Raw genomic sequence first — 27,667 nt, forward strand, 5'->3', positions numbered from 1 at the left:
CAAATTTGTCAGCTGTTGCTTTTTAGTGATGCACAGACATATATGTGACATCATTTTTTAATGAGCGTGTGTGTGTGTGTCTGTGTGTGCGCGTGTTAACGTGAGGTGCTGCAACGTTTTTTGGGGTGTGCATTCAGGAAGTACTGACCTTTGTCTGTTGTGATAATGGAGACCTGATTATTGTTGGGAAACATTATGGCAGGTTTTATTTTTGTCAGTTGAGTAATTTCACAACCACAGTAGTTATTTTTCCTCTATAGCAGGGGTCACCAGCCTTTTTGAAACTGCGAGCTACTTCAAAGGGACTAAATAATCCAAAGGGCTTCCAGTTTGATACAAACCTCTGACAAGCAAAAATGCATGTTTTAACTTTACATAGAATCATGAAGAATCAATAAGTGATTTAACAAGGCAGGAAATTCACCATTCATGAAACATTCACCATTCAAAAGTTTCAGCAGGCCTGTGGGCACCACGTTAGGTCCCTGCGGGGTACCAGGTGCCCCCTGCTTTAAAGCATGTTGGTTTGTTTGTTTATTAAAGACGGGTTAAACATGTCAATATACAAGTGTAAAAAAAACGATATGTACTGCAAATTGACTCTGTTCTCTGCTGTATCTGCTGCTCAGGCTCTCAGGTATCTTGGGAATAAAGTACGGAGGCAACGCATGTGGGGTGGACCCAAGAAGACCAAGATGGAGGAAGCCAGAGAGCTTTTGGCGTCACTTATTCTCACACATGTGCCTGTATGCCAACAAACAACAGTGTTACATGACAACAATACACTTCCTATCATGACTCCACCGAATAAAATCATTATTTGCCTTCAGGTCAAAGAGTTTAACTTCCGGGCTAAGTGTATTTACCTGGCTGTAATGGTGCGGAGGGTGATTCTAGCTCAAGGGGACAACAAGGTGGATGACAGAGATTACTATGGCAACAAGCGTCTGGAGTTGGCCGGACAAGTAAGCATCCATGCACCTCACCATCATATTCAGTGCATGAGCAACACCTGGTCAGCATCTAATCAGTCTGTCTTTGCTGATCTTATGTTCAAACTTTTGGCCAGAAGATTTTGTGGTGTCAAGCAAATTTAGAAAAGGACAGACAGGCTTTTTTTGGTCCATTCTGGTCTACTTTAGATCCACAACAAACTCTGTGAAGGAGGAAATTGAAAACTCCTGGTTTCAAGTGATTACATATTGTTGACATCTAAAAGTAGGAAATTAGAAATTGCTGTCAAGTTCTCCCTAAGTTTGCACATAGCTCTTTTATTATTTTTTATTTGTGAGTTCAAAAAAAATCCCAGCAGGAGAATGTAAATGAGTTCATATCTGACAGCAAAAGTCCAATCACACTGGGTGTTATTCATTTTCATTCCAAGTGAAAAGTGTTTACTTACTTTTCTAATTGCGCCACAAACAAAACATGACGTTAATTAATAATTTGTGAATAGAGCTGCACTCAGCGCTCACACATGCTTTAGTGTGAACAGATCACAGTGTTGGACCAGAGGATGGCGGCAGCTTGAGCTCCGATCTCTCACCTGGATCTTTGTTCTTGCTTGCTTCTTTTAATAAGACTCTCATTATTTCCCTTCAGCTTTGTTTTTTTCCCCGTTTTGTTTTCACCCCCTCCCTCCTGTATTTCAGCCTGGCTTTGTCAGGCAAGAGATATGCAGTGGCACCAAAATCCCAAAGCTCGGGAAGCATGGGGATTTTTCAGCACTCTGACAATAGAATTGCTGCCTTGACTGGAGCGATTGAGCTAATCCGCAGGCCCAGCTCTGATAATGTAATTACTGCTGTCTTAAGGCCTTTAATTTCCCCCCCAACCTGCTCTGTATAAGGAGCAGGAGATGGGAAGAGGTGGGGGTACGGAGCCCTCTTTCAATAGGGGCTTACACACTAACACCGCCAGCAATATCCTCACTCTCCAATTATGGTTCCCTGACATTCAACTAATTGGCCTGGCTTCGCTATGGAGGCTTAATTTCTTTATTAATTTCAGACAGCGTTGCCTGTGTTTTGATGTATGCTAATGCATGGTGGGTGGGGGCTGTGAGAGAGCGTGCCCCCTGTAGGCCCTGTGAAGAAGTAGTGAGACCTGGGACGGAGGCCAGGTCAGGCTTATCAGTGAGTCGGCACACCTGCTTATTAAATCCTACCGGCATCGCATTTCTGATGATCAACACAAGCAGACTGTGATGACGTAACAACGACTCTGTGTCTGAAAACACTCTCGCTTTGAACGTGGGATGTTTTTGGGGGGTTGGCAGTAAAAGATTGCAAGTAACTTTTATATTTTGAATAATAACAGTACACCTCTCTCTACCTCTTTTCAGCTTCTGTCTCTGCTGTTTGAAGATCTGTTTAAGAAGTTCAACTCTGAGCTGAAGAAAATTGCTGATCAGATCATCCCCAAACAAAGGGCAGCACAGTTTGATGTGGTCAAACACATGCGGCAGGATCAAATCACCAATGGCATGGTCAATGCCATATCCACAGTGAGTGGGTGCAGCTTGAAATCCACATGATTAAAGAAACTCAAACCACTGCAGTTGAGAATACATACAGAACTAGTTTGTATCAAGTCGTTCAGTGATTGGCTGAACAGCAGCTCAGCAGTGCTTGAATGTGATTGGTTGTTCAGATCTTCTTCTGTTTTCAAAGGGAAACTGGTCTCTGAAGAGATTCAAGATGGACCGACAGGGAGTCACCCAGGTCTTGTCTCGTCTCTCCTACATATCGGCTCTCGGCATGATGACCAGGATCTCCTCCCAGTTTGAGAAGACCAGGAAGGTCAGCGGGCCGCGCTCCCTGCAGCCCTCGCAATGGGGAATGTTGTGCCCGTCTGACACCCCTGAGGGAGAGGTGAGTGGGCTGCAGCAGCCACGCCTGACCGTCCAGTGACATAAACAGCCAAATAATTCTTCTGATAATGAACACTTAGATGCATTTATGGATCAAGGAATAACGTCTGCAAGCACGTATGGACACACATTCTGTCCTTTGTACCCAATGTTCCTTTTACATTATGGAAATTCAAAATCATGTTAAGAATGTTTGTGTTATTTCTGCTCAAAATGGTTAGCTAAATAATTGCTAAAAAAATCTGTGTGTGAAGGCTTTTAAACAATCCCGTACGTTATGATTTTGTAGGCCTGTGGTCTGGTGAAGAACCTGGCTTTGATGACACACATAACCACTGACATGGAGGACGGTCCAATCATCAAACTGGCCTTCAACCTGGGCGTAGAAGACGTCAATCTGCTGTGCGGAGAGGAGCTCTCCTACCCCAGCGTCTTTCTGGTCTTTCTTAATGGTAAAAGTGCAGCAGTGGAGCCTCATAAATAAGTAGGCACAGAGGAAGAACACAAGATACTTTTGCTTTAGATCACTTGAAAAGAAAGTTAAATCCTCGGTGTTGTGAATGCTTTGCTCATGAGAATGAAGGGAAAGTATTCTGTTTAGTTTATAGAAGACAGTTTTGTATTTTGCAGGGAAGCTGATAAGTCGTTAATTTCATGGCAGCGTTAGGTGTTGTTCTTGAGGCAGAACTTGGCCTGTAATTACTGTATGTTTGTCTCACCACTGATAACTGTCAAATTATATTAGCTGCCATACCATTTAATTAGTTGGTAGCAGCAGGTGTCAAAGCCCTTCAGAATAATCACTGCTAATGTGCCGTCACACAGAGGCCGAACACAGAGTCGCTTCTGTTCTCCAGTCACTCGTCTGTCAGTCTTGATATGAGCACAACCTCAGCAGGCAGTTTGAGCTGTATTTTACCAGGAATAGAGGCTCAGAACGTCCTTCTGCTTTACATGCTGTGCTTCAAAACTCATTCGTTCAGTTTGACATTTGTGAATAGGAGTTTTTAAACCAAAATTGAAAATACACAACCAGTTTGGACACCCATTCTCGATAAATGTAATGAGAAGGTGTGTCCAAACTTTTGACTGGTAATGTATATAAGTTGTCACATGGCCCCGGACATATCATTTCCCAACCTGGTGTGTATGTCCTGTGGAGTTTTTATCTGTACACAAAATTGTGTTGACAATTTTTTGTTTACTATTTATTTTACTAGTTTAATTCCTTGTAATAGTGTCTGTTTTCGCAGTTCTTAAAGCTTAATCTTATCAAATATTACATGAAATATTTGAATCTATATGACATGTATCCCAGACTGACTGCAATGGTCTGTTGTAGAGACGTGACCAAATACACTGGATGATCTGTCCTCATCTTTGTCTCAGCTCACCTGTCTAACCGTCCATCTGTCTTTGTTCATGTCCACAGGTAATATTCTAGGTGTAATCCGAGATCATCATAAACTGGTCAGCACCTTCAGGTTGATGCGGAGGGCAGGTTTTATCAACGAATTTGTGTCCATTTCCACCAACTTGACTGACCGCTGTGTCTACATTTCCTCCGATGGAGGACGTCTTTGCAGGTGGGAAAGTCTGAACAACTTCCAGTTTCAATTCCAAAGCTAAAATTCTTGCTCCCGATAACAGATTTTAATAAATGACCTGGAATAGGTTGTCGAATTCAGTTATAATTTTGTAGCCTCATGTTGGTGATTCATGATGTTTGACAGAGTTCTGTTTCCCCCCACTTTAGACCATACATTATTGTGAAAAAAGGGCAGCTTATGGTGAAGAACAAACACATTGAAGATCTTTCTCAGGGCTACAGGTGAAGTCGAGTCTATCATATATTGACCTCTGTCAAATATTTTTACCACAAGAACAGCATTATATTAGAGATGATTCCAACAGCATGGAAACATGTTTATTGACTCCAGGACTTTTGAAGACTTCCTGCACGAGGGTCTGGTGGAGTACCTGGATGTCAACGAGGAGAACGACTGCCAGGTCGCACTTTACGAACACATGATTAACAAGTGAGTGTTTCTGTCATTTTCAAATTACCCTCGTTAGTTCACACACTGCTTTCACTGCCACTTTTGATGTTATTTATTTAATATTATTATTTCTAATTTCCAACAGGGACACAACCCACTTGGAGATCGAACCCTTCACGTTGCTCGGGGTGTGTGCCGGCCTCATTCCCTACCCCCATCACAACCAGTCACCCAGGAACACATACCAGTGTGCAATGGGCAAGCAGGCCATGGGTAAGACAGAGCTGAGCAAGTAGCTTCCGTCAACCGTCAGGTCATTAAACTGTGAAGATCTCAAATCCCTCCTCAAACATGCTCCTCAAAGCTGCATGCACACAGACAAACACGGACACTTACAGTAATTTAATCTCACATGAACACCATTCTTAAACCCCTGCAATCTGCTGCTTCAAGGTTTTATTTGCACAAGTTCAAATCATACAATAGGACATAACGAACAGTGTAGTGAGAAAGGGAGGGAGAAGAAGCCTGCTGCTTTTTACTCCTAAAACTCTGCTCCTGCTCAACGTCTTGTCAGAATACATTTGTATATGTGACTGAGTGTTTTTCTTATGTGTGTGTCTCAGTGTCTGAATGCGCATGGACATCAAACATGGGGCGCTTGCGTAGGTTCTCTATTGTGCTGTGTGTGTGCGGAGGCCCTTTCCCTGCCAGTCACCCAGAGTGTCATTAGCAATTCATTGTGTCTGCTCTGGCTGTGCTCAGGGGGTCAGTGTGCTCAGCTGCGAAAGACCACAGAGTGTGCACCCGCAGCTCCTTGGTAACCAAAACTTCCCCAAACGGCCCTGCTGACATTCATCAGAACCACCATCACCCCCACCCCACGGCTTTACCTCCGTTCCTTTCTCCCCTCCCCCGATCTTTACAAAAACACAGACTGGAACTATATTTGGCCCAATATCCTCTGCCTTGTCTGTTTTGTGTGGACAACCCTATACATGTGCAAATCTGGTTGTGTGGCCCGGGCCTATTATCACAGGCTCTGTGCTTGTAGCCTGATTGTGAAGTAATAGCATCTGACAAATGTCAAGACTTCCAGGGAGGCCCGACATTGTGCCATTTCTTGCTGCTCCGCTGCTCTGAGGTGGTGCTAACCAGATCCAGCCATGACCCACCCGACAGCAGGAATAAACACCTATAACAGATACATACCATTTATGCATGCCGTCTCATGACTTTGGAATCATTTTACATGCATATAAAGTCAGTTTGATGAAAGATTCATTTTTAGAGTCTCATATTTCACACACTCACCTTATTGCCAAGTTAACTAAAATCCCACCTCTTCCAAATCACCTGCTGACAGTCCTGCTCCGCCTTCGTTTGCCATTCTTTCTCCAATTGTGTTTCCCTCTTGTACTTTCTTGTCTCTTTGTTTCCACTTGTACTTAGAGGAGTGCTACATAAAACGTTATTATAATAATAATGATAGTAATAATATTAATAAGATGGTTATAGTTAATATTTTAATGCTATTTTTATTATTATTATATGTCACCTCTCCAGGTACCATTGGCTACAACCAGAGGAATCGTATCGACACGCTGATGTACCTGCTGGCATATCCTCAGAGACCAATGGTCAAAACAAAAACCATCGAGCTCATTGATTTTGAGAAACTGCCAGCTGGTCAGAATGCCACTGTTGCAGTGATGAGCTACAGCGGCTACGACATTGAAGACGCTTTGGTCCTCAACAAAGCATCACTTGACAGAGGTTACAAATGCTGCAGAATCAGATTAAATCTGAATTTTGGGTTGTATTCGAATGCTGCATTTCGTCCATTCACCCCCAGGATTTGGCCGTTGTCTTGTCTATAAAAATTCCAAGTGTATATTGCGGCGTTACACCAACCAAACCTTTGACAAGGTGATGGGTCCCATGCTGGATGCTGCCACACGGAAGCCCATCTGGAGGCACAACATCCTGGATGCTGATGGGATCTGCTCCCCTGGTGAGTCACTGGACTTTTCTAATACATCTGATTACTACAATTAAAACCAAACAGCCTCCTTGTGTTGGTTAAAATGTTGTGCAGGACATAACACAATTTTCCCGATTTTGAACAGTTGCTGCTTTCACATGAGGAAAAGGTGGCTGTGTATAGTGAGAATAAAGATAAAGGTTCTTGGGTAAAAGTACAGACACTCCAGTAATTGTTCAAACATTTTCAAACACACACACCATACCAGCAGCTTTGTATGCGTTTATAAAAGTAGCTTGATCAGGGGCTCGTTCCAGAAAGTGCGTTTTTTTAATGCTGAAATTAGAGAGAAAACTGCAGAATTTCCTAAATGTCAGGGTTATTCCTGAACAATATTAAAACATATGCATCTTAAAAGATGTTTGGTTTGATTTCTGTCGGTTTTATGTGAAATTAGAATTGAAAAATGAGATTTCCTTATTCCAGGCCCTGTTCAGAGATAGTGTCTGCATGTCACTTGTTTTATCATGTAACAGAAATTGCTTCTGACTATTTTGCGTGGTTGGAAAAGGTCCATTCAGACATGCTGATGCTGACAAACCCTGATGCTCTGTGTGCACTGCAGGTGAGCGGGTGGAGAATAAGCAGGTGTTGGTGAATAAGTCCATGCCGACTGTCACCCAAACACCACTGGAGGGCAGTACCCAGCCAGGCCAACCCCAGTACAGAGACGTGCCCATCAGGTAAGTGCTCAGCAGCCCACCTGCTCGGCTGTTGATTGGAGCAGCTGGGGAGTGGAAGCACTGCACCAAACCTGATCGCTCTCTCTCTTGTTGTCTTTCTTCAGCTATAAGGGCTCAACAGACTCATACATCGAAAAGGTCATGATCTCTTCCAATGCTGAAGATGCTTTTCTCATCAAAATCCTACTGAGACAGACCAGGAGGCCTGAGATAGGAGACAAATTCAGCAGTCGACATGGACAGAAAGGTGTCATCCTCTGCACTCTCAGACAAGTCTTGCACATTCATATAAGTCAAGTCAAATTTTATTTATTATAACACCTTTCATACATTAAAAATGCAACACAAAGTGCTTCTCTGAAAAGATATTACAATGCAACATACCAAAAATAATGAAAAGCCGCTTCTCCCAACCCCACATATCAGCACACATGTACACATGAAGAATATGTCACCATAAGATTAACACTCACCACTTTTCAATTCAACCGATTGCACACAACTAAAAAAGCATAGGTAGTCAGATTTGTTGAGTCAAGTCCCAGTGGCTCTGTCACTGCCCCTCTGTCCTCATCTTTCAAGAGCTCTTTTCAATTAATTGGCTCTTTGTCCTGTGCCAGACTATGCAAATTTATTACACCCCAGCAATACTCTCCTGCTAGTGGCCTGAAAGTGTTTACAACCGCCATTGTTTTTGCGGCACCTCCCCTATAGAGGGCCTGTATGATGTTTTAATCAAAAAGCTAACTGGCGCCATGCATAATTTACTCTCTTCATTAAAGCAGTGTCCACAGGGCGGTCAGCTCAGGGTTCGGGACAATGTCTTCTGTCTCAGATAGTGAGATGAGAGAGGGGTCATTGGGGGGTTAGTAGAGGGAGATTTATCTGGAAGGGCCCAGATGTGCAACTGCTTGTTGAGCAGTTATTTAAAAGGATGAAGAAAAGTGAAACTTTTTATTGAGTGTAGAAATAACATCATGTTCTCTCTTGTCAAATATGTAGAAACATAACAATAGGAATCTTGAACTACAGGCTTTTTCTTTCATTAGACGTGAATTTGACTCTGGCTCCTCAGGACCAGTCTCATAAGTCTTGGGTCAGCAGAGCAGAATAAGTTAATTATTTACTGGACACATGCACACACACACACACACACACAGCTGTAGAGTCTGTGCAAGGGGGTGTGGGGGTGTCAGTGGTAGGGGCCCATTGTGCCAGCTGCCAGCATGGAGCTGTTTGAGCTGTGATGGAGAGCTCTGGACCCTTGCTGTTGTCTTGCCTTTCTCTGCTGATTTCATGCCTCTTTTATCATTCACTTTCACACAAAACAAACAACACTGAGGATGTCTGTTATGGGAACTATTGTCACGCTCTCTCAACGCTCTGTTCACCTTCTCCAACTTTCTCCAGTTTCTGTTGATCCTCTTCCACACTAAGTTTACCCTGATATTCAAACCTTATAATGCCCATCCTTTGTTTTTATTTTCCCCTTTTCTATCCTCCTCTGGTCGTGCCATACTTGCCTTTTCTCTGTTTTTTTCACATCTCTCCTTCCTGCTGTTGGATGACTTTCCAGTAAGTCATTGTACTTGTTCCCAGTCAACATCCTGTAAGACATCAGCAGTCTGTGGTGTAAACCAGTTGGCTGACAGGGTTTCGTTTTCTCCTCTCCAAACGATCCCCTCCACTTCCTCAGATTTGAAGTGAAAGTCAGGGATGTGTTATCTCAGTCTCCCTGTCAATCTAAGCACCTTTCTCCACTTCCTGCTCTCCTTCTCATCTCCCTCTTTTCTATTTTTTCATTTGCAAATGGGCCTACAATCTGTTTACCCTGGCCAGGGAAGAGTGCTTCGGCCCCTCAGCAAACATTTGCACTCACACTTAAACTCCTGGCTACCAAGCTGCTTGCCCCCCAGTGACTCAAAAGAGACTGACTGTCCACATGAGTATGGAAATGTCCGGACCAATCTTCCCAGCAGTGATAATCACAACTAAACACTTTAAAGTAGACCTACTGTACATGTTAAGGACAATGATTAGTTGGTTTTGACTGTTGAGAACATTTTTTTAAACCCATTTGTTGCTTATGATCTCAAATTAAACGTGGATAAGCTCATGTTAAAAAGAAACTTGCTCTCCTTGTAGTTATTTTTTGTTGTCTCTCTCAGGTGTTTGTGGCCTCATCGTCCCGCAGGAGGACATGCCTTTCTGTGACACAGGCATCTGTCCAGACATTATCATGAACCCTCATGGATATCCCTCCAGAATGACGGTATGGTTCCACACATGTACATAAATATTGAAGAGAATTGTAGAATGGATTTTATCATTATACGACTATAATAATTATTCTAAGAGAAGAACATGAATAAAACTGGAGCTGTTAAATATTAAGTCTCCACAGATGATTGACAGAATTATAGATAAGCAAACTCAATTACCACTGCATGTAATGTTCATTTTTTGTTTGTTTCTGTTCAATTTTTTTGTGTACATTCATAGAATAGAAAGTCGTCCTGTGAGGGAAATTCACATTAAAGCAGTCAAAGAACAAAGGGAAAAAAGAGAAGGTACACACAAATTACTAGCAAAATTAAAAAGAGAGTTTAGGAAATCTAGACATATTTACATAGACTTTCTTTTAGCGTTTATTTGTGTAGAATATAAAGTAGATAGTATTTCTGTAAAATGTAGTTTTATCATGAGCTAACTGTGACACATTCACGTCATCATAACTGTGAAAATGGGCCAAATGAAAGTTTTTAGATGGAGGAAACATCAGTTTTGACACCTAATAGTTGCAGTTTGAGTGTTGACCTTTGCTCTCCACAAGTTTGCTTGGCTCTTCTGAGACAAACCATCATTATCTCAACCTCTCTCCTCATGGTTATCATTGGCCTCCAGAGCACAAGTCCATTGATGTCGCTAAACAGCAATCTTATTGTTCACAAACAGATATTTATTGCTGCGCAGACAGCTGCCAACAAAAATGCCGCCTGTAATAGTATGTGCAAGTTTTATCAAACATGCACAGTACATCTGAACTGGAGGACGTTGCTGGATGTGAATACCATGAATCTTGGCTGTGACTCCGGCAGCTTCTTGTCTCTTATGCTATAAAATCCTGAATGATCTTTACTGCTCAAGTTGTCAGTGCCAGCATGTTTGCTGGCTCCGGTTGTCCTGGGAAACGCTCAGAAATGTTTGGCTCGGGAGGATGTTTCTGTGGTGAAAGAGTGAAATGAGAGTAGGTGTTTTCCTTTATGTGCTGGGGTCAGAGGTCCTCTGGGTGCGACCTCAGTGGAATTGTTGAAATCAGTCATCCTTACATGGCTGGTCCCACCCTGAGGGGTACATATGTTATCTAATCTCACCTCTAATATCTAGAGTTGGTCCAGGACAGAATATAAATGACAAAGGATTGTACATCATGAACAGAGCCACTGTTTTATTTCCCAACATGAACGAGTGTCTGATTCTCTCAGGTGGGGAAGTTGATTGAACTGCTGGCTGGGAAGGCGGGAGTCCTGGACGGGCGCTTTCACTATGGCACAGCCTTTGGAGGGAGCAAGGTGAAGGATGTGTGTGAGGACCTCATCCGTTATGGATACAACTACCAGGGCAAAGACTACGTCACCTCAGGAATCACTGGGTAATTACGAGCAAAAATCCCCCAACACAGTTCTTGTATGTGTCACTTGACAGTTTAATCGAACCTGTCTGTAATTCTTCTCACAATGTCAGCTTGTTATTTTGTACAGTTTAATGTCTATAAAAAAAGCCAAAAATGTCAGGGAAGTGTCCTGTGAAGGACATGAGGATTCCCACAGCAGCCTGAATGCACCTTCAACAAAACTCAATTTTTGAAGGTCCTTAACTGAAAAAGGTTGAGATAAAACAGAATTAGACCGCCTATGATCAGTAAATGATTGCTACTTTTGTTTGATATGTTTGTTAAACACACATGTTGATTATATGTATTATATGTTCTAGTGTTGATTTCCATGTTTGTGTTTTCTTCTCAGGGAACCTCTAGAGGCTTATATCTACTTTGGACCAGTGTACTACCAGAAACTGAAGCACATGGTCTTAGATAAGATGCATGCCAGAGCTCGCGGACCCAGAGCGGTTCTCACCAGGTAAAGTCAGTGGTCAAGACATTGTTTACATCTATGTAGTCAAGGCAACCGCTAATCACCGAGTACCAACTCCATTGTGAGATTCATAGTAGGTACAGATGATCAAAAGTAACTGAAGTACACAAGTGTTTGACCCTGCAGCAAGTTGATGGAAACTGTGAATCTGTTAGGCAGCCAACCGAGGGTCGCTCCAGGGATGGAGGTCTGCGTTTGGGTGAGATGGAGCGTGACTGTCTGATTGGCTATGGAGCAAGCATGTTACTGTTGGAGCGCCTCATGATCTCCAGCGATGCCTTTGAGGTGGACGTTTGTGGACAGTGTGGCTTGTTGGGCTACTCAGGATGGTAGGTTGAGTACTTCTTTGGACACCTGTCTGGTTTTGTCTATCGTCAGTTTCTACCCTGGTTGTTTTTACAGTTACAGTTACAGTATTGTATTTATTGGAGGACATGTCTTTGATCTTGTCATAAAGTATCTTTATGTTAACATATCAGTGCAGGGACAGAACATGTGCATGCAGCAGAGTGACACTGCATTCGACGATTACATTGCACCACTATCATCATCTTTACAGTAGTGATTTCCAGCTCACTGCGCTAACACTGGCAAACAGTCAGACTCAAAAGTAAACTGAAAATCTACCAGTTCAGTATTGTTGAGTTCCATGTCGTACTTTCTCTCTTTCAGGTGCCACTATTGTAAGTCATCCTGCCAAGTCTCCTCACTGCGAATCCCGTACGCCTGCAAGCTGCTGTTCCAGGAGCTGCAGTCCATGAACATCATCCCCCGACTCAAACTGTCGCGCTACAACGAGTGACACGGACAGAGTGTGGGGACCAGTGTGTGAGTGAACAGATTAGTCAGCGGACTTGGTGGTAGACACTCAAAGATATTTTCTTGTCTCAGCTGATAAAATGAAGATTTCAGTTCTGTTGGATGCATTTGTGTGAATGTCTGAGAACAGGGAGAATAACAATTGTTTTGGTTTTCCTTGAACCTTCAAAATGTAAAATAATTTTTCTTGTTTCTATTTTCACATCTTTCTCTCTGTATGTGTCTATAATAAACACAAAGTGTTACACTATCAACTGCTGAAAATGTGAATTCTTCTGTCTGTGTCTCCTGTTTGAATATAAATGTTATGCAGTATGTAACTAATTGTCAAATCTGAAAGAACTGAGATAACATGAATAGTCAGATGAAATCTTTGCTGGTTGAAGCAGCTGACATGAGTTTCCTCTGTCAGGTGGCTGAGCACCAGGTGTCATGAAGACAGGACGTAATCCACCGTAATTCTCTCCCAAGTGTTGATGTGGCCTACTGGCACAATGACCCACTGTCACCTGCTGGGGAACTGAGACAAGACAGACCAGTGCTTCGTCAGGTGCTCACACACAAAAAATGGGCAGGTCAAGGTCGAGCCAAATACTCAAGTATTATTGTCGTAACCATAATTATGCAATGATTTATGTATAAATCTACTCTTTGTAAATGAATGACTGAATGAGTCCTACATCTGAATCCATCTCATGCTGAAATAAGAACACACTTAAAGCTGTTGTTCACAGAAGTCAAATATCCACATTGTGTTTTAGAGTGTTTGAAATCACTGAATCCAAATCCAATTCGTTTGAACTAAATCAGTGTGCATCACAAAATACAAACTCTGGCCAAAAATTACATTCAGCTCAGGACAACACTTCAATACATGTATTGCAAATGAAACACTGATCATGATCAGTACTTAAAATAAAAAAAACATTTGATTACATGTATTGCAAATGAAACACTGATCATGATCAGTACTTAAAATAAAAAAAACATTTGATTAGATTCAAAAGCTGAGGTGATTGAAGGAAGTCAGGTGAGCGACTTTCATGAATGTTTGATCCGACGGGGTTCAGTGAGGACGTACAGTTGGCCTCATGTATGTCAGCATGTAGAGAAAGATGCTTTTGACACGAGCAGTTACCCTTGCAAACCAGAACCTTAATACCACCAACATGACATGAGTAGTGCAACCATACCCCCCACTCGCACATACACACACAACTCAATTGGGGCCTTTTCACTGAACAAAAGCGGTACACATCCGTTTGTGAGGGTAGATTGTGTGAGAATAGGAAGAGTGGAAGAGGCTGTTTGGTGGCTGCACCTGTCCTATTTTAAGAGGCCTCGAATAAGCAGATAACAGTGGCAGAACAGAGAAAGTGCTACCACACCACCACCACCACCACCACACACACACACACACACACACACACAGACCCTCTCCTAATTGGACTAAAAATAATTAGATCCTACTTTAAGGTTGCAGATTGAATGAATTCATATTAATATTGTGTCATCAATGCGTCACAACAATCTTGTTTAGTCTTCTCAAGCGCAGTGAAACTTTCAGAGATGATGTTTCTGTCATCCTGAAGTGTGTCTTCAGGATCCTTTCACTCTCTGGCAGAGATTTCCTTTATATCATTTATAAGTCTGATGTCATTTCATCAGACTTTGACCATTCACAGCATCCCATGCGCTATTGCTACTGCCCTGACCTACACGTGCTCCCAGGTGTGTGCACGGTGTGTGTGTTGGTGAGCAGAAGCTCATGGCTGCGCACTGCTAGAGAAAGTCCTCCTTTGCTAACCATGATGTGGTGAGTAATTCAGCCATAATCCGCCTTTCTCCTCTCCCCTCTTCTTTCCCCCTCTTCTCTCCCCCTCTCCTGTGGTTACCATTCATATTCTAATCACAGCTTTCCCTTCTCCAGCTCTCAGGCACTCCATCAGAGCCCGAACAGCCTCGGGCTTTGCTCTTTTACTTCCCCCCCTTTGTGACCGTTCCCTCCTCTCAGAGGCACACCAAAATATGGTTGCCACAGCGAAAGAGTGAGCAAAAAGAGGCAAGAACTCAAATAGGAAATTCACACTATTTTGACATGTTTCAGTGTTGAGAGCGATTGTGAGCGAGTGTGATTGGTCAACTCTGTACAATGATTGTCACAAAGATGGTTTCATAGCGTTCCAATCCAGGGAGGTCAAAAACCTCAGAAAAGGTGTCAACAAGTGTCCATAGGATGTGAAATGGGCGTTAAATCAAAAGAGATGACAGGAGAGGCAGTTGTGTTGGGATGTATGTTTATTTGGAGCTTGTGGGTGTAGAAAAACATATTAAATGCCATAATGGAAGACGGGGAGGCCACAGTGTTAGGACTGCGTAGATCTAAGCCTCTTTTTTTTGGTTGGGAGGGAGCTTTTCTTATTCAAAACAGCCCCACAAAAGACTTCCAGTGAGCCTTGCCACATCCCCATCTGACTTGGGGCCATTCATCAGCCTTCCAAGCCTATCAATGACATGTCCCCATCAGGGCTCCTATAAAATCAGCCCCTTTCCCATGAAACATCAGCAAACATTTTGACGGGTCTGGCTTTCCCCCCGCTGGATTTCTGGAGGAGTCTCTACCCCCCTTAGTCCCTTATTCCCACCCTCCCCCTTCTACTCTGCCACCAGCACCACGAATCTCAGATACTCAACATCTCTTGTGACGGGCAGTGGTCACGGAAACACAGAGCGAGACGAGGGGAGAGCCACTGAGGAGGGGGAAACGTGCACCAAGCCATTTTCCTGGAGGAGCAAGTGTCGTTGATGGGAAGAGGATGCATTGCGGGCTGCTGGAGGAGCCTGACATGGATTCCACAGGTCAGTCCTGCTCACTCTGCTCGCTTTGCTTCTCTGGAGGTTTTTTAGAGATTCAGCATCCATTCAGGGACGTCGCACCAGCTTCCACGGCAGGACGTCTCAAACTTGCATTGTGATCATTCAAGGAAATATGTGGAATCTCAGATTTTGACCTTTTTGTCACTTAATCTTTTTTTTTACATTAGAGTGTTTTAATGGTTTTTTTCTGTCCTTTATGGGAAATTCTGCAGGACTGATTTTTCTACCGATGCAAGAAAAAAGTCACTGAAAGCACAGAAATTTATCGTACTATTTTTTAAAAATGTTTTCCAGTCTGCTCAATTTAACCAACAGGAGAGTTTTTCCTCTGTAAAGTGTTTATGCACCTGCTACTTGCAGCTTTATTCCTTTTCCATCAGCATTTTTCAGTTTAACAACCTCAATGTCTATAAACTCAGCAGTGAAATATTTTATACCTACATGTAAGTAGCTCTTTGAAAACTAAATGGTAATGTCTAATCTGATTAAAAGGCTGAAATAGTAACGTTCAAAGGAAAAAAAGATCAATGATGGTCTTGGCTTTCACCAGAAGCACCTCTTGAAAGTGCTGTTGCAGTAGAAGGTTGTTTAGTCGTGAAACGTGTGTTAATAAATGTGTGAACATCCGTTTCACTTGTTGATCAGATTTAATCCAATTATTTAGATCCCCAACTTATCTGTCCCTGTGGCAAATGAAGCTTGAGAGCTGAGCCTCTGTGGAGAATTAGCTTCACCTCAGTGGATTCACATTTCCAAGCTTTGGCTTCTTTAGATGAAGAGCAGAAAACCCTGTAGAGAAATAATGAAAATCTGCTTGTTTTGTGTTTGTGTTTGGATAACTTGGTGTTTTTTTATTTTTTTTACTTAAACCAAAAATAGAAATAATATAAGTTGTTTTTGCCATTATGATCCAAAATATTTCGAGAAAATCAGAAAGTATAGCTGCTTCTTTCCAACATCTAATGAGATCTAAGTAAACTAAAACTACAGCAGCACTAATACTTTGTGTATTAGTGTAGTGACATTCCTGACCTTAGTAACAGAAAGTGTCAGTGTGATGTACTATTTGTCATCATAAGAACATTATCATGGAAAGAAGAACTGTTGTTTGCAGCAATGATTCTCCATGCGCACTGAAGTGTAAATTCCTCTTTGAGCGTAAACTTCTAAAACATTCCTATATTGTGTGGTCGTCTGAGTCCGTCCAGCAAGCTACTCAACAGGTTATCCTGCCAGGAATAAGTTCCAGATACAGATTAGGACTTTGGGCTGCTTGTCATTTAAAATGTTGCCATAAAATATCTTGATTACACTCAGATAAACAGGAATAGTTACCATACAGCCTGTTTCTCCTGTATTCACCCTTCATTATCAAACATTAAATACTTCATTGAACTGGTGTTTCACATCAACAGAGAATCTGTTTCTACACAAAAGCTTTGGTGTTTGGCTGCAGCCGGCCACAGAAAGCACACCAGTTGAGCTATTTGTAAGTAGAAATTAAAACAGGACAATGGCTTCTCTTCCATGAGGCTGCTTCAGTAATGCGCACAGGCTCATTTAAGTGTGTGCGCCCGTAGTCTCTGGGGAACAATGCTGGAATCCTGCCGTCTTGGTGAAAACATCTCAAATAGAGCCGTGGCTGCGGCACTGCCCACACAATCGATTGTTGTCAGCTCACCCTGTCACATTAGGGACATTTAAAAATGTCCTGTATAGACAGTGATCTGGACTCAGGGCACCAATCAGAGCTTTGCTTCTGTTCTTTTTCATGATAAAGTTCTTCACGTGGTCAGTTTGAGAAGTTAAAATGTCTGTTTTATCCCCATAACAATCACAGTTCCTTTTTTACAATGCATTTCTATTTCCTAAAAAATGAATAGGCTCAGCTCTGTAATTTGTGCTCGTCCATGTCCTTCTTGTAGAGAGCTGGATTGAACGATGCCTCAATGAGAGCGAGAGCAAGAGATACTCCAGCCACACATCTCTGGGGAATATGTCCAATGATGAACGTAAGCAGAATGAAAACTGATGTATTTCTGATTTTTCTTCTCACTCATTGATGTTCTACTCAATATATAATACGTATTGTATTGTAACTTATGATGTACTATTATTTGTGGTCTTTAGAGGTAATTCAATTATTTTTGAACAGTAAAAAACAGTAAAAAAGGGTTATTATTTAGAACATCTAACTTCTAAAAAGCACTTGTAATGTTGTTGACCCCAACTAAACAACAACAACTACATTTTGCCCTAAAATCACAGATGAAGAGAAAGAAAATAACAGAGCCTCTAAACCTCATTCGACACCAGCGACTCTGGAATGGTAAGATTTTTATCCTTCTAGTTACATGTGAAAAAATGAGGACAGGTAGATTTTTTTTTAATGTGTGATGAATTCATATAAAATGAGGTGATGCTGCAGGAAGAGAATTTATTTCTGTTCTTGTTGTCAACAAATGGAGGATTTGCATGCTCGCACATACAAACACACACACACTCCTACTTGTTTGCAAGGCCCTTTTTACAAAACAAACTTTAATAATTGGAAATTTGATTTAAAAAAATATAGTAATTAAAAGCAGTACCAGGTTACTCTGAAAGAGAACCTTTATATACATAAAAGTGCTGATGCTGTAACAACAATCACAAAATAGTGTGTTAAATCCAGTTAATTTTGACAAAACTTGAATAATACTTGGATGATTGTTGTTCAAGGACACATTTCATCCTTAAACCAAAAACCCACAAGTCCTGTAGAAGATGTGGACTGTACAGTATAGATTTGCTTACTTACACCTGAGCTCTTGTAGAATGAGATGAGAGATCAGAGGTAATTAACAGTTGCAATATAAATGTAAAGGTGATGCCAACCAGACAGATCATGACGATTTCCTAGAGAATTTTAAAATGTTTTATGTATTTATTTTTTTCTATTAATTCCATCAATTATCATCAAACAGTCAATCCTTAATTACCAACTTAATGTTTATACTTAAACTAGTAATAATGGTGGTGCACCTCAAGGCTAAACTTTGTGTCCATCCTTTTTTAAGTTGACTTGTAAATGTGTGCAGTCACACTGGATGTGACCGGTGTACAACTTTAGAGCAAATACATATTCAGATGTTTTAATTATGAAAAGAGCAGCCGTGATAGTAGGTCTTAAGAAACAATTGGCAACACCACGGTGGGACATTAAGAGAGAAGAAAAAGTGATGTTTCATTTGATTTACTGTTAAAGGCAAATATATTACCTCTGGACATTAAGTGAGAAATTATATTGATTTGTTTACTATAATTGTAAGGATCAAATTGTCTTTATTGACACCAGAAACAATGTATGATGTCTGTGTAAAGATGTATGTGACAGTAAATTTGTCACTGGTCCACTGCATGTTTTTATAAACAATTAATGCTGGAGGGACATTTGGGGGAGGGAGTCTGCTTCTACATGTAGTGGCAAATGTAGATGATGTGAAAAGACGTACAATGTGCATCCACACAGTTTGCTCCTCTCGTGTGTTATTTTTTTGGGGGGTTGTCAAAGAAGAAGCTCACGTTCAAGCATGCCACTTGTTAAGGAATTAGGAGTCAATCTCTAATGTTGGAGTTTATGTCATCACATTCTATCATTGGCTTGTCATTTGGTCTCTTACACAGTAAACATGGCTAATGTCTAACCATTTACCAGCAATGCAGTGACCATTGCAGCCCTATTTAAATTTCACATTACGTATTTTAACAAACTTCCATGACTATTTTATGGATACTGATGAGTCTCAGTTTCATTTACAGGCTAGAAGAGAACTACGAAATAGCCGAAGGTGTTTGCATCCCCCGAAGTGCACTCTACATGCATTACCTCGACTTCAGTGAGAAGCACGACACACAGCCTGTGAATGCAGCCAGCTTTGGAAAGGTAACTTTCACTGCAGCAGAAGTGAAGGATGAAATGATCAGTTCCATCAGCACCAAGTAATTAAAAACATCTTAGAACCCACAAAAGTCACCAACCCTGTCTTAAAAATGTGTTTTCATTGATAATGCACAATAGGTGCATTATCAATTATCAATGCAGCCGTGGATTTCTTCTGGCGGTGTTCAGAGGATGATGCTTAACAGCAGCGGGATGTTTTAAAACCTAAATGAAAGCAGTAATCTTGTATACTTTGACATCCCAAAGCATTAATCTGTCCATTTCACGCCTGTATTCATTTTATGTGAAGGTAATGTCAGCTCGAGCTCAGTGTGAAGCAAATCTAGGGCCAAAGAGATGTGGTCTTGTCTGTTCCCACAACCCTGAGAAGTTCCTCAGCCTTCCTACCCCCAGCTATCCTCTGTACTCTGGGCTCCGGCCCCAACCCCCAACCTGGCCCACCCCTGCCCCTCCACAGCTCCTGTCGGAAGATATTGAAAAAGAGAAGGGGCCTGGATTAATGTGTAATTAAAGGAAATTTGGAAGGGTGAGATGTTGCGGAATGTTAGATCAGTGGCTGGAGCAGTGTGGGGTGTCCTTTAGGAAGGCTTCATTGATTCAGGACAAAAAAACAAGCGAGAGCCCGGACTGCCTCCCTGTCTGCTCATTTATCAAGTAGGGCCTGACAGAAACTTCACAGCTTGGCCTCTGTTTTCATCCCACACAATGGAGAGCTACACTGTTTGCTAAAGTTTCTGCACCAGGAGCTGGACCAATGAGCCAGTCTCATTACAAAAAGAAACGAAAGGAGAATGGAGGGAGTGGGAAAAGGGAGGAAGAAGGAGTGAAGATTGGATCGTAGATGAGGAAGAGAGAGAAAGAATTCATTTCTCTCTCTGCTGTGAGACTTTTAGAAGATTATAAACAAATTTCTGATTCCTTCCTGAACCCAGTAATCATGTCGAAATCCTTTTCTTTCTCCTGATATACAGATAATAAGGCAGCAGTTTCCAGCATTAACAACCAGACGACTTGGGACACGTGGGCAGTCGAAGTGAGTTAGTGTGGATTTATCCAAACATGTACACAACACACGAACAGAAGCTTGATGTGTCGCTCTAATCCTCTCGGCTCTCCTTAGGTACCACTACTATGGCATAGCAGTGAAGGAGACCTCTCAGTATTACGATGTGATGTACTCCAAAAAGGGAGCGGCGTGGGTGAACGAGACGGGGAAAAAGGAGGTTACGAAGCAGACAGTGGCGTATTCACCACGCTCCAAACTGGGGACGCTCCTGCCAGAGTTTCCAAATGTCAAAGACCTAAATTTGCCCGCCAGCCTGCCTGAAGAGAGGGTAAACAGGCATTTTAAAAGTCCATCCTTACACCCCCTCCACCCCCCAACCTTTCCCTTCCATCTCAGAATCTCTGCGCCCCCTCTGGCTCCAGTCTTTTATCTGCCCCAGGACGTTCACTGGGTTTGCGTTTAGAAAAAGACCTTGAGGATTTATATGCTGGCTCCTCACTAACGCTTAATCTTTTGGGGAGATAATAAGATCTCGCACCGGACAAAGGACAGGCACTGGCTGTCCGGTTCTTAAAGAGGGGCCATCATTTTAAATGGTTTGTGTTTTGCTGATCTCTAAAGCTGGTTTTATATTACTTTGCTCCCGCCTGGACCTGTAACATGTATTTATTGGTTCACATGCTTTGTCCAAGATTTATTTTCTTGTTTTGGTGCCACTTCTCTTCTCCCAAAAGAGAGAACAGCCATTGAGTTTGTTATGCAATCAGATCAATACTGTTGTTGCCCACAGGTGTCAACCTTCATCATGATGTACCGAACACATTGTCAGAGGATACTGGACACGGTCATTCGGGCAAACTTCGATGAGGTAATAATTGTGGAATAATTACAAGGCTCAAAGGTGTTTAGCCTGAATCATCTGAGAAAAACAGAATCACCTTGTATTTTGTGTCACGTCTCTGACTCTTAGGTCCAAAGTTTCTTACTGCACTTCTGGCAGGGCATGCCGCCGCACATGCTTCCGGTCCTTGGCTCCCCCACGGTGGTGAACATAGTTGGTGTTTGTGACTCCATTCTGTACAAAGCCATCTCCGGCGTGCTGATGCCCACTGTCCTGCAAGCACTGCCTGATAGGTGCGTTCACTCTTTGCTCAAGTTTGTTTTCTTTGTGCTATGACTGTTTCAACTCTTTTTACTGATTTAATAAAAGCTTATTTCTGCCTTTCGTAACCTGCAGTGAACACAATTTTGATATATTTCACAGCTTTATATAAAATGCATGTGTATGCAGCCACGTTAACCCGTATAAGTATCTCAGCTTCTGATGGACATGTATTATTATTATTGTTATTATTATTATCGTAGTTGTATTTATTGTTTTTGTGTTCCCTTCATTCACACAGTTTGACTCAGGTTATTCGAAAATTTGCCAAACAGCTTGATGAGTGGCTCAAAATTGCCCTCCATGACCTTCCAGAAAACCTGAGGAATATCAAATTTGAATGTAAGTGACAAACCTCCATTGATTTTCTGTTTTATATTTCTTTTTTTATTCTACATTTTTTATTATATACATGAAAGAAATAATGTCATATGTATTTAAAATCTCGCAAGGCATGAATGATATAACCATATGGTTTCTCCGTTTTTTTACCCAGTGTCCAGGAGATTCTCTCAGATTCTAAAGCGGCAAACATCATTAAACCATCTATGTCAGGTGCCTATTGTAGTTTTTTAATAAAATCCATATGGACAAACACAGCTGATAAGAGATACAGATATGCTTGTGAAAGTAATATTGTTGATTTATCTGTCCCTCAGGCTTCCCGAACTGTGATAAACAGTGCTGACATCACCTTTCAAATGCTGGAGGACTGGAGGAACGTGGACCTGAACAGCATCACCAAGCAGACACTTTACACCATGGAGGACTCACAAGAGGAGCACAGGCAGCTTATTATCCACTGTACGTTGACACAATTCAACCGATTCTACTTGTAGTTGAGTGCCGCGTCTCACAGAAAGATGGACAAGTATTCTTTCACACAAAACACACAAAGAGAGGAACAATCATTCCCACGGCCGGCAGAGTCAACTATTAATGACAGCGACCAAAAGGTTAAACAAGTTCACTTTCCTCTAAAACACCCCTGTGGAGCATCTCCAATCCCCACTGGCCTCACTGCTCTGACTTACGCAGACAGGATCACATGTCAGAAGCTTTCAGTTTATTGCAGAAAGTCACAATTTACATACTTTAGTCATTCTTGAACAATGTAAAATAACTTCTCTTACAGTGTATCAGGAGTTTGATCGCCTGCTGGAGGAGCAGTCACCAATTGAAGCTTATATTGAGTGGCTGGATTCTATGGTGGATCGCTGCGTTGTCAAGGTCAGACAGAGAATGGACTTTTTTCACTTTTGTAACATAGCTGAGATGTTCATCATCTGCAGTTGTTTCCACTTAGTGTAGTTTCCATGTTCCGTTCTTAAAGGGGATGTTACCTGCATTTGCACAGCATATACTTTTCCCCGTAAAGATACCTGGGGCTACGCAGAGTCTTTTTCGTGGCAATCCTCGCAGGTTAATGATGTCTACAAGCTTCCCATTTGCGTCCATTATGTGCCAGAAATGGCCTTGTAAAATTTGGTTGCCAGGGCAACGTCTTGGGCTAACCGGACAATAGTTCAATAGGAAGGCGTGTCCCCAGGGGCAAATTAAATAGTTGACTTGTTGACATGTTTTTTCGTCACTGAGGGTTAAGCCCAAATACGAGCCGAGGGGTTAATGCTGGCATCCCAACCCTTCCCCCACCTTTCTCATGGAAATGTTCTCTCTAGGTGTCAGGGAAGAGGCCGGGTGCCTGAAGAAGCTGGCCCAGCAGTTCCTGCTGATGTGGTCATGCTTTGGTACCAGAGTCATCCGGGATATGACCCTTCACAGCGCACCCCAGTTTTGGTGAGCTGCTAGTCAATGTCCTCCAGCGCTACTGCTCCTTTCATCATTGACGGTGTGTGTGTGTGTGTGTGTGTGTGTGTGTGTGTGTGTGTGTGTGTGTGTGTGTGTGTGTGTGTGTGCACGTGTGTGCACGTGTGTGCACGCGTTCGCACATGCAAATTTTGCAGGATGCACAAATTAGCAATTAATTAATTAACAATGACAAATTAAAAACATGGACTCAATAAACACACTCCAAATAGAAGTAATAATAAAATGAAAACAACTTTATTACAAATTAATAACAAAACTACAATGTCACTTCAGATTAACAATCAACATTACAATGTACAACGTTACATCAACATTAACAAAAGTGTTAAAAACAATTGTGATTTGGAGTGTAGTGGAGGCCAAAAACTATTAGCATGTACTTGGGTTGAGTGTACACAAACAGATTCCTCTCAAGTCTAAATGAAGGAGGTTGGATGTTTAACACCTCACTTTGCACAACTAAGGTTTGCAATAAGTGAGGAGCTATAAAAATGAGTGAAAAGGAAAATGGCCTCCTTTGGCTGTGTCTTTGAATATCTGAGACACAGCTGGTTGCTGTGTTTTGATAAAGCAGGTCTCTGTGCACAAACAACTAATTGACAAAAGCTCCCCTCCCCTCTCCCGATGTGTTTGCCTGTCTTTTCCATTTTATGACAGGTCAGGATTACACCCCGCTCCCTCAATAGCCACAAGTGTTTATTATGCACACAGCCACAGTAGTGACACAATGACACAATTGTGACACTCCCTCACATGCCACCGTCTCTTCCGTGCGACCATGAGGTCAGCTGACATATTTCTGGCACTGATGCGGGGGGCGGAAACAGCCTTGCATACATTTCTTTTAAAATAACACCAGCTGTCTTGTCAGTGTGGAGGATGTGATGCCATCACTTGAAGCTTTATGTCTAACTTTCTTTTCTTTACAAGGGCCACTTTCATAGTCAGACTTTCAATCCTGCTGCACCTCATCAGTGACAGCTAATCATATTTTTCTGTCTAAAACACTGCAGGGTCCTTCCACCTGATCCATCTTATGTTTGATGATTATGTTCTTTATCTGCTGGAGTCATTGCACTGCCAGGAGAGAGCCAATGACCTCATGAGGGCCATGAAGGGCGATGGCAGCACAGGTAAGACTGACACCCTGCAGCTTCTCTCACTGAGCCGTACACATCACAGGAAACTTAAGTGACTTGCCCCTCACTTCTTAAGGTACAAAGTGTGTATGACAATGCCGAGCGCACATACAGATGATCCCTTCCAAGCAGGGGTGTCAAACATTTGGCTTGCGGGCCAAAGGTGGCCCTCCAGAGGGTCCAGTCTGGCACCCGGGATGAATTGAAAGTTACACAGGAAACATCAACTGCATCTTTTCAATAAAAGTAATGGTTGTTCCTGTTCCACTGTTTTTAGTAACACTGAAAACCAGAGCTGAAGTATTTCTCTTCCTTCATACTGTAGCTCCACTGTAGTTTGGTGGTGAATCAGTTCAGGTCTGGATCACTACACACGTGGAAATATTTCAAATAATATCAATATCTTGACAAGTTGTTTTAATCATAAAGTAAAATCCTATGTTTTTTCAGTTCTAGATACCTGTCGTTATGTTTTGTACCTTTGTAGAGCCGCTGTATTTGTACACAAATGTGTAAATGTGTAAATGTGTAAATGATAAACAGAATAAAGCAGAATATTACTGAAATTGCACTTTTTTTGTACGAGGTTTCACGTTGTCAATAATGTAAACAGATAGTTCATTAATTGTAAACATTTTCATAATGTACAAAACAAAGGGAACAATTTGGAGTTGTTGTTATTCACAGGTTATTATGCTATGATTGCTCTGGTCCAGTCCCCCCTGAGATCAAATTGGGCTGAATGTGGCTCCTGAACTAACATACAACCAACTCACACATTCACTTGGAATGTGTGGAATAGGTTTAGGAGCATAAGTGTAATACTTGTAATTGTTCTAGCTGACTTGCATTAAATGACTTATACTAAATGAATAAATGAATAATTGAATATGGTTTATCTTCCATTCTCATCTTCCACAGAGAGAGAGCAGGAGTTCACGGTGTCAGAAACCACCACCGCCTCTCCGTCTCCAGCATCGTACTCTCCCGCTCGGTCAGTCCACTCTGTGGGCGTGTCTTCAGCCAGCTCTCCCACAGCAGACGCGTCCCCAGAGTACACTGGCGTCCCCACCACCACAGGTGAGACACAGCAAAGCACTGTTGCTGTCTTAAATGTGACGGCTTTCCCAACATGCAGTAGTTTGTCTGCAGCGTCACAGTTGTGTCCGTATATGTGTCTACCAGGCGCTGTTCAGTCATATACCTGGTCCCTTACATACACAGTGACAACAGCAGGCGGCTCCACTCCAGACGGCGGGCAGCAGCTTTCCTGTATGAGGAGCAGTGCACCAGTCACTCCTCCATCCTCCTCCAATCGGCTGCCAGTCTACACCCACAGAGAAGAACATGGGTAATTAGGATTTCCATGACTTTTATCGGATACCTGTCAATGTCAAAACAAGGTGTTCATGTATTTAATACGTTCTAGATACACTGGTAGCTACAACTACGGCAAGCTACACCAACCAGCATCCTCATCCCATCCAGAGCCCCGTACCCAGGTCTGGCCCACGAGCCGACTATCACATCCCCCATCCACTACTCCGCCTACCACCGATCATCTGCACAGGTCAGTCGATGAAGCTGGATCCATACCAGTTTTTTATCAGAGATGTGTGTCGCTTTCTTTTTATGTCCTCCTAGCTGGCACACACAATGTTTGTTTTAAAGAACCTGTCATCACCTCACCTACTCTGATGTGTAGATATTGTCTGCTTATTTTATTCTTCATGACATCTCTAAAATCCTAAAATTACTTTTACTCCTGTTTCCATTTCCAAATAAACCCAAAAATACAGCATTCATAGCATAAATTGGTTCTGGTGGTGGAATTTATGGTGATTTTCTCTTCTTGTTGTTCTATTGCTTAACACTGCCAGCGTGTGTGTGTGTGTGTATATATTTGTTCTTTTGTGTGGCTCAGGGGCATTACAAAGCAAATAGTGCTTCAGGCATCCTATATGCCTATATATGCCTATAAAATGTACCAGGGTATCCATCCCAAAAAACGGTTTGTGATGCTCAGATGCAGTACGCACAAACTTGAACACAGATTAGACTGTGAAAGGGTGTAATGAAGATTAAAACGTGAGCGAGAGATGTTCCAGCACATGCAGCGACTGGTGGTATTCTTTTGACGGTAATTTCCTGCCTGGAGCCCTCCAGTCTCTGCCGCCTTTTTGGTGGGAGGAGATCAGCTGGGCCTCACACACTCATGCTTCCTCGAAGTACCCTCTCCACAAAGCGGAAGTAGACAGTAAAAGGTGACCCTGCCTTGTTTCCAACTCTCAATGGTCTCTTCATCTGTTTGAGCCACTAACTAAAGCTGAGCGAGGGGGCATTTATTAAAATATTGTTATTCAATGGCCTCTTTTTTGCCTGTGAACAAGAGGCAGCTAAGCAGTCTGCTCTGCTCTCTGACCTGCTCTGACTGTCTTTTTCCATGCTGCAGTCACTCATAATGGAATCGACTGTTGTGTTTATATTTAATGAGAAAAAAAGGAAAAGCCTTTTGCTTCCTATTTAGAACTGTGCTGAGCGTAAATCGGGCACAATGCCGGCACTTTGTCTACGTGAGAGGTTGGAGCTGAATCAAGCAGAATTTGAGTCAGCTGCAGATGCAGTCAGGGTTGTTCGTGATCAGTAACCACAGGCAACGGAACTCATACAGGAAAACACTTCTTCAGCTGCTGTCTGATTTTCTTAAGTGGCTTAATTTCTATTCCTGGACAACTTTTGAAGCAGCTTTCCTTGTTTGAAAATTAGTAGTTGAGGAGAGTCAGTTCACACTTTGATGAGCGCACATCAGATACATCAGCAGTGACCCTGTCACCCCATGCTGCCCAGGGGTGATGATGTCGCCACTGTGAAGAATCAAACTCTGTAGATTAGTGACCAGGGAAGTGTCAAACTCATGGATGAATAATTGAATCAGATATCCATGGCTAAGGAAAGCTAGGCTGTAGATTTGTATTTGTATTTATTTGTATAAAACAGGACAGAACATAATATTAATGAACATTACAATGAAAATATGGATGGGACAGTAGCCAGGTGGCTAATTCACATCCCTTGTCCCATTGACAGGTAAACGTGTAATAGAGTAAAGGACCATAAGACATAGCATAATAACAACAA

The 27,667-nt window shown here is 42.2% G+C and overlaps 2 protein-coding genes across 2 annotated transcripts; both read left to right on the forward strand.

The window, feature by feature from the left end:
- Positions 1-629: 629 nt before the first annotated feature.
- On the forward strand, positions 630-12,555 carry LOC144739458 (DNA-directed RNA polymerase III subunit RPC2; the record flags this gene model as incomplete). Its single annotated transcript, XM_078622411.1, has 18 exons — positions 630-746; positions 831-965; positions 2,345-2,506; positions 2,673-2,873; positions 3,162-3,324; positions 4,305-4,458; positions 4,629-4,703; positions 4,813-4,911; positions 5,018-5,145; positions 6,439-6,648; positions 6,728-6,886; positions 7,482-7,599; positions 7,704-7,846; positions 9,768-9,871; positions 11,085-11,251; positions 11,625-11,738; positions 11,909-12,082; positions 12,426-12,555. Coding segments are annotated over 18 exons (2,553 nt in total), but the record flags the coding sequence as incomplete, so codon positions are not given.
- Positions 12,556-15,388: 2,833 nt separating this feature from the next.
- Positions 15,389-26,099, forward strand: LOC144739459 (transcription factor RFX4-like; the record flags this gene model as incomplete). The annotated part of the gene is given in 20 exon segments (XM_078622412.1): positions 15,389-15,431; positions 17,375-17,461; positions 17,718-17,778; positions 19,251-19,374; positions 20,364-20,425; positions 20,513-20,726; positions 21,189-21,266; positions 21,369-21,532; positions 21,802-21,902; positions 22,057-22,115; positions 22,220-22,364; positions 22,696-22,790; positions 23,240-23,258; positions 23,261-23,355; positions 24,403-24,523; positions 25,451-25,609; positions 25,715-25,880; positions 25,959-25,980; positions 25,982-26,020; positions 26,022-26,099. Coding segments are annotated over 20 exon segments (1,932 nt in total), but the record flags the coding sequence as incomplete, so codon positions are not given.
- Positions 26,100-27,667: the final 1,568 nt, after the last annotated feature.

This window comes from Lampetra planeri, unplaced genomic scaffold, assembly GCF_965212315.1.
Source record: "Lampetra planeri unplaced genomic scaffold, kcLamPlan1.2.h2 scaffold_1506, whole genome shotgun sequence".
NCBI classification, from domain to species: Eukaryota; Metazoa; Chordata; class Hyperoartia; order Petromyzontiformes; family Petromyzontidae; genus Lampetra; species Lampetra planeri.